The sequence below is a fragment of the Herpailurus yagouaroundi genome, unplaced genomic scaffold (genome assembly GCF_014898765.1).
Source record: "Herpailurus yagouaroundi ecotype Mexico unplaced genomic scaffold, PumYag 206, whole genome shotgun sequence".
In the NCBI taxonomy this organism is placed as follows: Eukaryota; Metazoa; Chordata; class Mammalia; order Carnivora; family Felidae; genus Herpailurus; species Herpailurus yagouaroundi.
In genome coordinates, this window is record NW_024412437.1 from 3577351 (window position 1) to 3590343 (window position 12993).

Below are 12993 nucleotides of genomic sequence, written 5' to 3' on the forward strand. Positions count from 1 at the left end.
CTATGTCAAGGTTGTCAGGGAAGCAGGTGTTCCAGTCTTCTGGTGCGCCACCCAAGTGCACAAAATGAAGGATGGATGATGAGAAGGTTGGATTAGAGGCTGAACCATCTGGGAATCACCAGGATTCTATCGGAGGCAATAACACACCGTGTTGGGCCATTAAAATCAACGTGACAAAGACAGAAATCGTTTGCCAAAGATTTCACAACGGACTCACAGAAATGGAGGTAAATGATTAAAGAATGTAGGTCTCAGAGTTCCTTTCGAATTGTGGTATTTTACCTTCTATTTACAGAGATAAAAGTACACAGAAAAAAGGTTAATATTTAAGCACTTTTCTATTTGCAGCCCTCTTTTTAGTGGAGGAAGCCACTTTGGTGGTGCCTGTGTGAGTCATCCACAATGATTTCTCTGGTGCTCGTCTTGTTCTCGAGTTTTCTCTGCCATGTCGCCACTGCAGGCCGGAGTAAGTGCTCTTTGCTTTTGCAAATATAATTAATATATCCAACCCCCTAGTACGTGACCGGGGTCGATGATGTTAATTTAAATTCTCTTTCGGGTGGATGCCGGGGAGCCTGGATTGATACGGATTCTTCGATATTGCCACACTGAAAGCTCCTCCCTGAGATATTCAGGCAATTGAAGTCTCAAAGTATTGACCTGTAAAATGGGGATAATGAGAGTACCCTTCAAAGGGCTGTTGAGGAGATGAGATGAGATAATTGCCTGTACGGAGTATTTGGTACCGAACTTGGCAGAGTCATTATTGACGGCATTAAGTAGTTTTTTTCATTTACGGGCTAGCTGAGCTTAAAAATGCAAATGTAGATTTCTTAACTAACCGCTTTGTGCTCTATTTCAGCCTGTCCCAAACCAGATGATTTACCGTTTGCCATAGTCGTTCCAGTAAAAGCATCCTATGACCCAGGGGAGCAGATAGTCTACTCTTGCCAGCCGGGCTACGTGTCCCGGGGTGGGATGAGGAGGTTTACGTGTCCTCTCACGGGAATTTGGCCCATCAACACCTTGAAGTGTATACGTAAGTCAGTGCCTTCTCTCACATGCTCCCCCCCCCCCCCCGTTGGGATTCTGGACATTTGTGGGGCTAACCTACCTCGTCATGCTCAGGGCACGGTGAGCCAGCAGAGCCGAGGAGTGGAGGGCTGTGAAGAAACAAGAGGGCTTGGGGAGTATGTCCACTGGAGGGGAAACCAAGGGCGATGGGTGCTATTTAGAGAGGAGGAGGTGAGCATAGCCCAGAACTAGAAGAGATGTAAAAAAGAGACCTGCCGGGGGTGCTCGGATGGCTCAGTTGGTTGAGCGTCCGACTTTGGCTCAGGTCATGGGTTCAAGCCCCGTGTCAGGCTCCGTGCTGAGGGTGCAGAGCCTGCTTGGGATTCTCTCTCTCCCGCAGTCTCTGCCTCTCCCCTGCTCGCACACACACGCACTCTCTCTCAAAATAAATAAACTTAAAAAAAAAAAAAAAGAGAGAGACGTGCTAGGACAAAAGAGAGGGAAACACTGCAGAAGTGATAAAAAAGTGCAGATACCCTGAAATTTAGACAGATGCCAAAGGGACTCATGAAAAAGCAAAACATGAGGAATCATCAGATTTTTGGACTTTGCCTCAAAATGAAGGCAGATTTAATGTAATCATATCATTCTTTATGGTAAATATAATTATATAAATAGAATATGATTCCATAACCATAATTTATAATAAATTGTAATATTTTATATAAACATAATATAAACATTTAAGTATAAACTTATTGCTACTGCCTGATGGAGGATGGCTGCATTTCTTTATTTCTCAGAACACGGTTCTGTGGTTTACGCCAGCATTACTTTTCACAGTCAAATATTGAGCAATCAACCCAATAGAATTTCTGGCAATTTTATGTAGAAATTAAGCAGTAAAAATAACTATATGGACCTATCTGAGCTCTGGTTATTTGGTTGTAGGAACACGACCTTTGTGAAAAATCATTAATTTCATACAAGTGATTTTAGTATGCTTTTTAAAATTTTAAGAACATTTTTTAAATGGTTATTTACTTTGAGAGAGAGAGAAAGAGAGAGAGAGCATGAGCAGAGGAGGGACAGAGAGAGAGGGAGAGAGAGACAGAGATAGAGAGAGAGAGAGAGAGAGAGAGAGAGAGAGAATTCCAAGCAGGCTCCATGCTGTCAGCACAAGGCTGACATGGGGCTCGATCTCATAAACCGTGAGATCATGACCTGAGCCACAATCTAGAGTCGGACGCTTAACTAACTGAGCCACCCAGGTGCCCCAATTTTACTATGCTTTTTGACTGAAAAAGGACTAAATGTTATTTTTAATGGAAAACAGTTATAACATTATAGGGGAAATGTTTTATTTAAATCAGCCATAACGTAGGGGCGCCTGGGTAGCTCAGTCGGTTAAGCGGCCGACTTCCGCCCAGGTCATGATCTCGCGGTCCGTGAGTTCGAGCCCCGCGTCGGGCTCTGTGCTAACAGCTCAGAGCCTGGAGCCTGTTTCAGATTCTGTGTCTCCCTCTCTCTGACCCTCCCCCGTTCATGCTTTGTCTCTCTCTGTCTCAAAAATAAATAAACAATAAAAAAAAAATCAGCCATAACTCTGAAATAGTAACAATTTTATTTTTTTTCAAGTTACTTTCCACCTATAGTTTTGCATCACTGCAGTGAGTAGGTGCCATTTTGCATTTTTCTATTTTCGTCAGCATAGCACGAACACCGACTATCATGGTCTTTGTAATTCATATTTTGCTGGCTGCATAAGAGTTCAACTGTTGATTTCTCACAATTAGTCAAATCAGTCACCGGATGGTAAACGTTTAGCCTGTCCAATTTTTGTTATTTGAGGTGCAATGAGCCCCTTTGGGGCATTAGTTATCGTTTAACTACTTTTGCGTAATTTTCTTAGGATAGTTATCAGCAGAGTTATTGGATCAAAGAACAGGAATGAGTGTATATGGTTTTATTTTAATGAAAAATTCTATAAATTAAAATGTACTTTTCTATCTTCAACTTACAGCCAGAGTATGTCCTTTCGCTGGAATCTTAGAAAATGGAGCTGTACGCTACACAACTTTTGAATATCCCAACAGCATCAGTTTTTCTTGCAACACCGGGTAAAGACTTCTAACAGATGTGGAAGAACATTTCTGTGCCCTTCAGCTAAATATCAAGGCATATTTAATTTGTAGCCTTCAGCCTGGACTTGCTGAAAACAAATCGATTTTAGTCCTGCTTTTAACTATACCGCAGTGGTGTTGGGATGGGGTAAGGGATGGAGAATATAACAGCTAGGAAAATATGAAGTCACTAGTGTATCAAACTTTCCTTCTCCTGATTAATTACTCATCTGAGGAGGTACATTGGAACGCTTAAAACTGGATGATAATTCTTTATAATCTCTGAGACAAATCTTGGCATGAAGGTTTAAATAGTTTAGGATTTGGACTTGGGCTTTAGTTATGAACCTGATTTGATTGACTGGCTTGGGAGTCTCTAGAAGGTTCTTTGGAGAAGGTTGGGAGCATGATGATGTAGAACATAGTTCTGTCAATCCTCACATGATACAGTACAGGATCCCCAGCAAGAAAGCACATACGGTCGGTCGTATAGCTCATTTGCCTTACGAGCAAAGACAGTGGTGTTTGAGCAAAGACAGTGCTATGAGCACATAACAGTGTTATGAGCAAAGACAGTGACGTTGTTAATTGCATGTTGTTTGCACATTAGGGTAAAGTTTTACTTAGGGTTCTTGTTTGGGATTGGAAATTAAGAAATACTATGTGTGAAAGAGAAATGGACTCCTTTCATCTGAACACCAATTAACTGTGGGCCTGATGAAAAAGGACCTTGAAACGATTGGCTTTGAGGAGACAATGCTATATTTTCAGTGGAAATGTACTGCACTGTTTTTACCCATTTGTGTCTGTGGAGTGAATAGTTTTGGAAAATGAATAGTAGCCATAGCTCAGTTTGATTCACTTTTGGGGGGTTTGGTTTCTACATGCACATCTACGGAGCACTCTCGTTCCTCAGTGAGTCCCCTGCAGCCCTGAGGTGGGAGATTTGATGAACCTCCAGTGAGTGCTGAGCTCCTCAGGGAAACTGCATTACAAAATGGGGAAGCCGTCAGCAGCATTAATCTGAAGCAGTGCTCAGCGGAGAAGACATTTGAGGTGCCATCGATGGATCATTTTACTGCTTGATGGATTACATGTTCTTTTTGCAGGTTTTATCTGAGCGGAGCTAGTTCTGCTAAATGCACTGAGGAGGGAAGATGGAGTGTTGACCTTCCTGTCTGTGCTCGTGAGTCTGTGGGCCCCCCGTTATGGGGAGAGCGATTAGCTGGTGTGCCTGGGACTTTGCTGGTTTTAGCACCGTACCTTCCAAGCCCTGGAAATCCTTCCATCCTGGCTCCATTCGATGGCCGCTCATCCTTCTGGGGAGGGTTCATCTGGATAATCCTCTTATCTCAGAGGATGTAACAACCCCTTTGGACTGACAACAGGGGAGCGTTCTAGTTGTGAACACATTTGTATCCCCCACCTGGTTGAGGCAGGGATACCTGGGTTTACTCATTCTGTCACTATCGCGGTGGTTTGGCAAGAGCTTGGATTTGTGTGGCATTGGTCAATCAGGGACAGCCACCATTTGACTAGAAGAACTGGAAACAGTGAGATCAAACATCTTCCTCCCAGTCTGGAACCTCATTCACTCATGTATTCATTCACCCATTTACGTATTCTATAACCGTGTAGTGGGGACCCCACACGTGCCATAGCATGTTCTCAGCACTGAGGCTACATGGCTAATGGAGACTTCGGTCTGCCCTTAGCAAGCGTGTCTAGTGATGAGGGAGAGACGGAAGCAACCTTAGCAGGGAGCTTAGACTCCATCAAAGGGCCTTGGATCATAGGAGCAGAGTGGGATTCCTTCAAAAAACACTGCTGGTTTGTTCCGGGGACATTCACCCGTGCAACCAGTGTCGGCTCTGGGCATTGCTTACATAGGGAGGGATGCTCTGATGTTCCCTAACTCGTGATTCATAGGAGTCCCATCTTTGCCCAGGGGGCCCGCGCATTCCAATAACGGTTATGGTTCTTGAACATTCCAGAGAGGTCTGTCCTAGCAAAAGCCAGTGAAAAAGTAAAGCAATTTCAAATAAATGGTAGTTTAAGGAAATGTGAACTACCAAAAAAAAAAAAGTGTTTTTTAAGGATAAATTAAGTAGAGTATTTTACTCATTGGTAAGAATCACCATGGTTCTTTTTTTTTTTTAATTTTTTAAAATGTCTTTATTTTTGAGACAGAGAGAGAGAGAGAGACAGACAGACAGACAGAACGTGAGCAGGAGAGGGGTAGAGAGAGAGGGAGACACAGAATCCAAAGGAGGCTCCAGGCTCCGAGCTGTCAGCACAGAGCCCGACGCGAGGCTCAAACTCGTGAACTGTGAGATCATGACCTGCACCGAAATCGAATGCTTAACCGACCGAGCCACCCAGGTGCCCCAGAATCACCACGGTTCTTATAGTTTCCCTCATAAGCAGATTTATATTGATTATGTAAAGTCACTTTTTCTTCTTGGTTGCAAACACGAAGCCTACTTTCGCTGCAGCCTAATCTAAATGAGTGCTTCTCACACTTTACTGTACATGTGAATCACCTGGACATCTTGTTAAAATGCAGATTCCGATTCATGGGTCTGGGGTCAGGTCTGAGCTTCTGGAGTTCTAAGAAGTTTCCAGGCAAAGCCCATGCTGCTGGTTTACGGATCACACTTTGAGCAGCAGGGAGCTAGATAATCCGAATGAAATCACATCCCTGTCTGCACTAACTTCCTGGACTTATTGAAACCTTTCCATCTTAGTCAGGTCAGGATGACAGCCCCTGTGTCTCCACATAAAGCCACTTATATGAGCTCCATACATACAGAGGGCAAAAGCAGGACATATTCAGTAGGAACAAAGAAACATGAACTAGCAGTGGGATGTCGAAGTCACAAATGACTTTGTACTGAGTGCCATCATCAGCAATTAATGCAGGATGGTCCTCTACCAATTCTGACTTCCAGAAACATCTTCCAAGGTAGCATTTGGATCAAAGACTTATGGAAACGTATGCATCGTGTTACTGTCACAGACAATATTGACAAGACTTGGATTTACTTCATTTTTTTTTTTTTTTTAGTTTTTTGACTGATACAGACATCTGATTTTCAGATCATATTTTCCTTTTTGACTTCTACAATTGGTTATTTTTACCCTAGCATTTGATCAAATTTTGCATTTTCTCAAGTTAATCTTTGTTTGTTTTTTCTTTTTTTCCATTCTGGAAAGAGTATCTTTATTTTTATTTTTTTAAATTTTTTTTTCAACGTTTATTTATTTTTGGGACAGAGAGAGACAGAGCATGAACGGGGGAGGGGCAGAGAGAGAGGGAGACACAGAATCGGAAACAGGCTCCAGGCTCTGAGCCATCAGCCCAGAGCCCGACGCGGGGCTTGAACCCACAGACCGCGAGATCGTGACCTGGCTGAAGTCGGACGCTTAACCGACTGCGCCACCCAGGCGCCCCTGGAAAGAGTATCTTTAAACGACTCAGCTATTTTCATAAAAGTGATTGTTCCTTCTTTTTCCAGCTGTAACCTGCCCTCCACCAGCGATACCTAAGTTTGCAACACTTAGTGTTTATCAACCATTGGCTGGAAACAACTCCATCTATGGAAACAAGGCCGTCTTTGAATGCTTGCCACACTATGCCATGTTTGGAAATGATACAGTTACCTGCACAGCACACGGAAATTGGACTACATTACCAGAATGCAGAGGTAGGTGCAATGACAAGACAAAATTAGCATGACAGTGTAGAATCCCATTTTTGAAAAGTATGGAAAATTCCATGATCGTTGAGTGTTTCCGGCGGCCTTTTCCAAGAAATGTTTATTGGCATCCACCATGCGGATAGGAGTTGGGGATACCGGATGAATGAAACCTGGCTTCTCACCCCAGAAGAGTCATATATAATGCAATGACCTGTCTGGGGCCACCTGGGAGAGCTTCCCAGAGACGTGGAGAATGAGCGGAAGACATGCCACAGGGCTACAGGATGTGGAAAGTCAGGGAGGTGTGAAACAACAGGGTGTGTGCACGGACAGCTGGATATCATGGTGAGGTTGGTCAAGAGAAGCCAGCGTTATAGTGGGGGGTCCTGGGAGACGAAGGTGAAAAACTGGGCTGTAGTCAGATCGCTACAAGCTTTTATGGTGTCCCTAAATTTAAGAATCACGAGAATATTCGATTTAAAAAATTGTCAAAATTCTTCCCCTTTTAAATTGACCTATCATTGCTATCTTTGAATTTGTCGACCGCAAACCAAGTAAACAAATTGTGGAGTTTATCACGCCCACCAGGAATTATACTAAGGAGTGCTACTTTCTCCTATGGTAGATATTATAGATATCTCTCGAATGATTCAAAACATAAGTGCTTCTTATCATGGGGAACTACTACTAATAATACCTAGCACCTTTTGTGGGACTTAAATCCTGGGCCACATACTGGTCTCACGTTGTACATGTGTCACCTCATTTAATTCTCCCGAGTCCTAAGCACTAGGTTCTTTTTTTCTTCTTCAACCTTTCACCTAGATGTATCAACTGTCAGCATGTTGTGACTTTCTCTGTCTCCCTCTCTCTTTCCATAGACAGATGCTTTTTCTTCCTGAACCATCTGAAAATAAAGTGACACATCTTGACATAAATACTTACCCATAATACTTCAGCACGAATGTCCTGAGAACAAGAACATTGTCACTGTTGACAAGACATTTACCGTGTGTTCCGTTATTACCAATAATAACTTGGGCTATTATAATAATATAAACAACAACATTTATGTCATATGCAAATTTCCCCCAACTGACCGGGAAGTGTTTTTTATCCATGTGTTTTGTTTTACGTGGGGTCTCGTCAAGAATCACACATGCGGTTTAGTCTCCTTCGGTTAAGAATGATCACTTGCCTTTTTAGTTGTCTTTCCTAGACATTTTTCACGAGTACGGGCTAGTTGCCTTGTAGAATGTTCCATAATCTGAATCTGGTTGATTAGATTCAAGTTAAATGGTTTTGTTAAGATTCTTTGATAATCCTCGACTTAGTCAGTTACGACATTGGGGGTTGTAAACCGGCACTTTCAATCTTTTCTTCTATTTTTAATTAGCTTGCGTTCTTCTATAGACAAGGGCTTTTCTTTTCTTCCTTGGGCTGTTTTTGTTTGTTTGTTTGAAGTATTATTATAGACCCAAGGATTCAAGTGCCAGGAAGCAGCACCATGTTTTTTCTTCACATTTCATGCTGGCTTCTCGTATAGACTGAAGACATTCATAAGAATTAGATTTAACATTTGAAATCCAATAATGGTGTGCTAGTATGCGTGGAGGGAGTCTTTGTGTTTTAATTTCATGGTTTGTTGATTAAAAGAGACGGACTCTTTTTTTTTTTTTTTTTATTTTTTCAAACCCACCCTCTTAGACTGCATGGAGACGAAGTATGGAATAAATAATACCCTGTGATTGTATAAGATCCCAAAGAACTTGGTAGCTCACTGACTTACTTTCAAAGCATTGTTGCTTCTTTTTTTAATATCTACGGGCTTGTGAGCTTAAGATAAGAGGGACAGAATTAAGCACATAGAAATTCTATTGCAGCTACAGGAGCACCCAGTGACTCAATGGGGGTAATGGCGACTGGAATGTAACTATTTCATAACCGACAGTCTACTATTTATCATACTAATATGTTTTATTGAATGCACTTTTTAGAAGTAAAATGCCCATTCCCATCAAGACCAGACAATGGGTTTGTGAACTACCCTGCAAAACAAACGCTTTATTACAAGGATAAAGCCACCTATGGTTGCCATGATACATATGTCTTGGATGGCCCACAAGAAGTAGAATGTAACAAATCTGGAAACTGGTCCGCTCAGCCAAGTTGTAAAGGTATGAGATACGGGTGTGGTCTTCACACATCTTGAATTTATCCCGTGGCTTGCCCTCACTTGCCATTTTTTGGTTCCAATCATTTTCTACTTGTTGCTCAGACTTCCTTCACGGTTATTGGTATGTGAAGGACTTTAGCACTCACATGGGCACGGGGGAGCTTCGTGCTTAGCAAGCTTGTTTGAGATGAGACTGTGGGAGATAAACAGATCCTTTGCAAGCACTGATCCCATGGTGGAGGATTGTATGGGTTTCCTGCGCGCGCCCTTTTCTGCTTTGTTCGAGTGCAGGTTCTGCTCGTTGTTGCAAAAACCAACCACACATTAAAAGTTAGTTCAAGGAAATGAGGGTTTATCATAAATGAGCAACAGGCAATCACGTGGACATTGAAGGTGAGGAAATGGAATACAACTGGTCCTCCGGAGGATTGAAAATCAGGCCCCATTGCTACTCTTTCCATATCTCAGTGGCCCTGTGGTCTCTCTCATCTCCATGTGTCCCTGCTTAGTCACCTCAAACCTGGCTGACTCTGGCGGACGTCTCAACCAAAGACTTATCACTAACGGGCGTCTTTTCCTGGAAACGCTGGTTCCTTTTGAACTAGGTGTCTGTCCTTGATCCTGTGTCACGCGTATGCAAAGGACAACCTGGCACTATATTTCTGCTCAGGTTGCTGCGGGGCTGGGCAGCTTGAGCAGAAAAGGAAGTTAGGCACAGCAGGAAAAATGATGTATAATTAGTGTCTTAGGTTGGAGTCCCCTCGAAGCAGAGCCTGAGACAGGGATTCAAGTGTAGATGATTTATTCAGTGAGTGTCTCAGGAGAGAGTGAGGCCGGTGGAATAGAGTAGGGCACTGCTTCTCAAACTTCACTGTGCCCCAGAATCACCGGGGGGCTTGTTTAAACACAGAGTTTCTGATTCAGTAGATATGGGATAGCACCTGAGAATTTGCATTTTTACCAAGTCCCCAAGTGCTGCTGCTGCGGATCCAGAGACGACGTTTCGAACAAACATGTGGTCTCAGCTGGAGTCTAGTTTCAGTTGCATGCTCTTGGGAGCTGCTGGACCATGAATTCTACCCCAGAGTTGATCCCACCAAAAAGCATCGGGACCTGCTTTCTGTATTCCTCTTATCAGTCGTCGTTGGCTAAAGGCTGTTCCCTCGGTGTGGGGACTGATTTGCTCCCAGGAGAGGTGGCTCCCTTAAGGCTGAGGGCAATGTTTCAGAGAAAGGAGCATCTGTGAGCTGTTATCAGCCAACTCTCACAGTGGCTGATGGATGGTGGCACTGCCTCAATGAATGGGATCTAAGTGGGACAGTGGAGGTTTATATGAAATGGCAGTATCTGATGGAAGTCCTTTTTCACTGGAGCTAAAATCTGATGTGTCTGTGTTGACCTTCTTAGGTGGCTGCTGCAGGGGGAGCAAAGGCCATCTTGGAAGCCGTAATTAACGGTTCTGTTAATAAACAACTGCTACCAGCAATGACACTGACATACTCACTAGGAACATTCTTGGAATCTTCTTGTCTTGAGCAACTTGTCTCCGTTGCACTAATCTATTGGTTCAAATGCTGCATTGTCCCCAGAAGGACTAACTGAACTCCTAAGTCTTGATTACAGATATTCTCTCTTTCAGCTTCTTGTAAATTATCTGTTAAAAAAGCTACTGTGCTACACCAAGGAGAGAGAGTAAAGCTTCAAGAGAAATTTAAGGATGGAATGCTACATGGTGAAAAGGTTTCTTTCTTCTGCAAAAATAAGGAAAAGAAATGTAGCTATACAGAGGATGCTCAGTGTATAGATGGTACCATTGAAATCCCCAAATGCTTCAAGGGTAAGTCTTACACTGGTACTTTTAGTAGGATTCCACTTGACCCTCACCATAATAAGTACTTGTATTACATAATGGTTATAAGAAGCCATGTCAGTTTGGCCACTGGATTTTTATTTTATTTATTTATTTATTTATTTATTTATTTATTTATTTATTTATTTTTCCAACGTTTATTTATTTTTGGGACAGAGAGAGACAGAGCATGAACGGGGGAGGGGCAGAGAGAGAGGGAGACACAGAATCGGAAACAGGCTCCAGGCTCTGAGCCATCAGCCCAGAGCCCGACGCGGGGCTCGAACTCACGGACCGCGAGATCGTGACCTGGCCAAAGTCGGACGCTTAACCGACTGCGCCACCCAGGCGCCCCAAGGCCACTGGATTTTTAAAAAGAGAGTACGGGCAGGAGGAAAGAGCAGGACGAAGCGATAAAACGATCCTTTCCTCCGCTTGCGTTAACATTCTCCTTTCCAATTCTTTCCCTTACAATTCAGGGTTGCGGTTTTAGTCAATGAATGTTGAGGTGAATTATGCAATCTTGTATAATTCCAGGTTAAGCTCGAATCATAACAGTAATAACATTGAATGAAATATTGAATACTAACAATATTTACCACCTCTTGTTCCCCGATTACAGAGAACTCATCCCAGTTACAAAGTAACTCATGGTAATGGTAATTGGTATACAGATCTTCTAACATTTTTTTTTCCCCTTTCGTCAGCAATTCCCAGAGTTTGAAAAGTATCCAGTAGAGCAAAGTATTCATTAGAGCAAAAATATTTTAAGGAATATGGGATTATCTTTGTGTGAGATAAAGAAGTATATAATGAGCAGGTTTTAGAATGGCCAACCTTTACAGTTTTCAGGGTTAGCGTTTAAATATCTCTGTCACTGTGAAGGAAGAGGCCAGAGGCTGAAGCTATTATTGGCTCCAAATTTAGAAGTGCTCCAAGAATGTTGACAGCCCTATATTGGGCAGGAAGGTTAGAGAAGAGAGGGGTTTGAGAAGTGACCAGCTAGAGACGGAGAAGGGAAGGATAACTAGTAAACCAAATCCACTTCGGAGGTTTGATTATCAGAGATATCCATGCCGTGGAGTAAGCTCTCCAACAGTGACAGTTATTCTAATCACAAATAGTCAGAAATGCACTGGATAAATTGTTGTTTTTCAAAATATAGCCGAGCCCTGGTGAGATGTGAAATACTGAAACTGACAAAGGACATTAAGCCTAGTGCAAATCAGTACACAAAATATTACAAGAGGATAATTAAAAAACAAAACAAAACAAAACAACAAAACACCAAACAGAGCTTTGTTGATGTATTTCTTCGGGCTATTGTCTCTTACAGTGTTCAGACAGACACCGTGCTGTTAGTGCATGGAAGAATAAATAAAAGGCTGATACAATGTTGTTTTTTTTTTCTTTTAATCTTGACTGTCAGAGTTACACAGAACCTTTTATTTTCTCTCTTGGATGTGCGTGCCTTATCATCTCCGTGATGTTTTCTGCCATCACTTCAACCTTTAACATAAATGGTTTTATTCACAAAAACATAAATGGCTTTATTCATATAATTAAATTTTTTCCACACGTTTGTGCAACGTATTTGATTTGGCTTAGCTACTTGCCAAATTTAAGAAATGATTGTTCCTCTTAGAATCTTTGTCTTTTCCTTCCCAAACAGAACATAGCTCTCTGGCTTTCTGGAAAACCGATGCATCCGATGTGAAGCCATGCTAAACGGGTTTACAGAGTCAAAATGAAATGCCACGCTTGTATCGGTGTTTGTCCAAGGAACATAACGGAAGTGGGAAAATAAAGTGACTGAACTTATTGCCTCTGTCACCGTGGCCTGGTGGCTGACTTCACTTATGTTAGCTGGGTCAAAAACACAAATACGTGGAACAGGGCTAAGAAAGGGAAAGTGTACCCGATTATCCAGAAACTCCATTCCCCTCTCCCTCACTGTACTCTCAAATGCTTTCACCTAAGATAACTGCAGTATTTTTCATAGAATGCTCCAGAGAACCGTCACATGAGCCCTCGGCTCTGCCTGGCGGTCTTAGCGCATTTTTCTAGTTTGTTCACTCCCTTCCTCTCCAACATGGCTACGTCTCTTCTAAACCCTGCTCAAACCACCTT

The 12993-nt window shown here is 42.5% G+C and overlaps 1 protein-coding gene across 1 annotated transcript; it reads left to right on the forward strand.

The window, feature by feature from the left end:
- The first annotated feature begins 348 nt into the window (after positions 1–348).
- Positions 349–12696, forward strand: APOH (apolipoprotein H). Its single transcript, XM_040452170.1, has 8 exons — positions 349–466; positions 863–1039; positions 3038–3134; positions 4247–4323; positions 6656–6844; positions 8836–9015; positions 10654–10851; positions 12536–12696. Exons 1-8 carry the CDS (start codon positions 403–405, stop codon positions 12589–12591), a joined length of 1038 nt encoding a protein of 345 aa, XP_040308104.1. The 5' UTR covers positions 349–402; the 3' UTR covers positions 12592–12696.
- The last annotated feature ends 297 nt before the right edge of the window (positions 12697–12993 follow it).

What these genes read in the sequence shown, in the direction of transcription:
- APOH (XM_040452170.1), top strand. Translation starts at nt 403, where the DNA reads ATGATTTCTCTGGTGCTCGTCTTGTTCTCGAGTTTTCTCTGCCATGTC. An exon ending in CAACACCTTGAAGTGTATAC is followed by an intron (nt 1,040 to 3,037) that starts GTAAGTCAGTGC and finishes TTCAACTTACAG; the next exon opens with CCAGAGTATGTCCTTTCGCT. An exon ending in AGTTTTTCTTGCAACACCGG is followed by an intron (nt 3,135 to 4,246) that starts GTAAAGACTTCT and finishes TTCTTTTTGCAG; the next exon opens with GTTTTATCTGAGCGGAGCTA.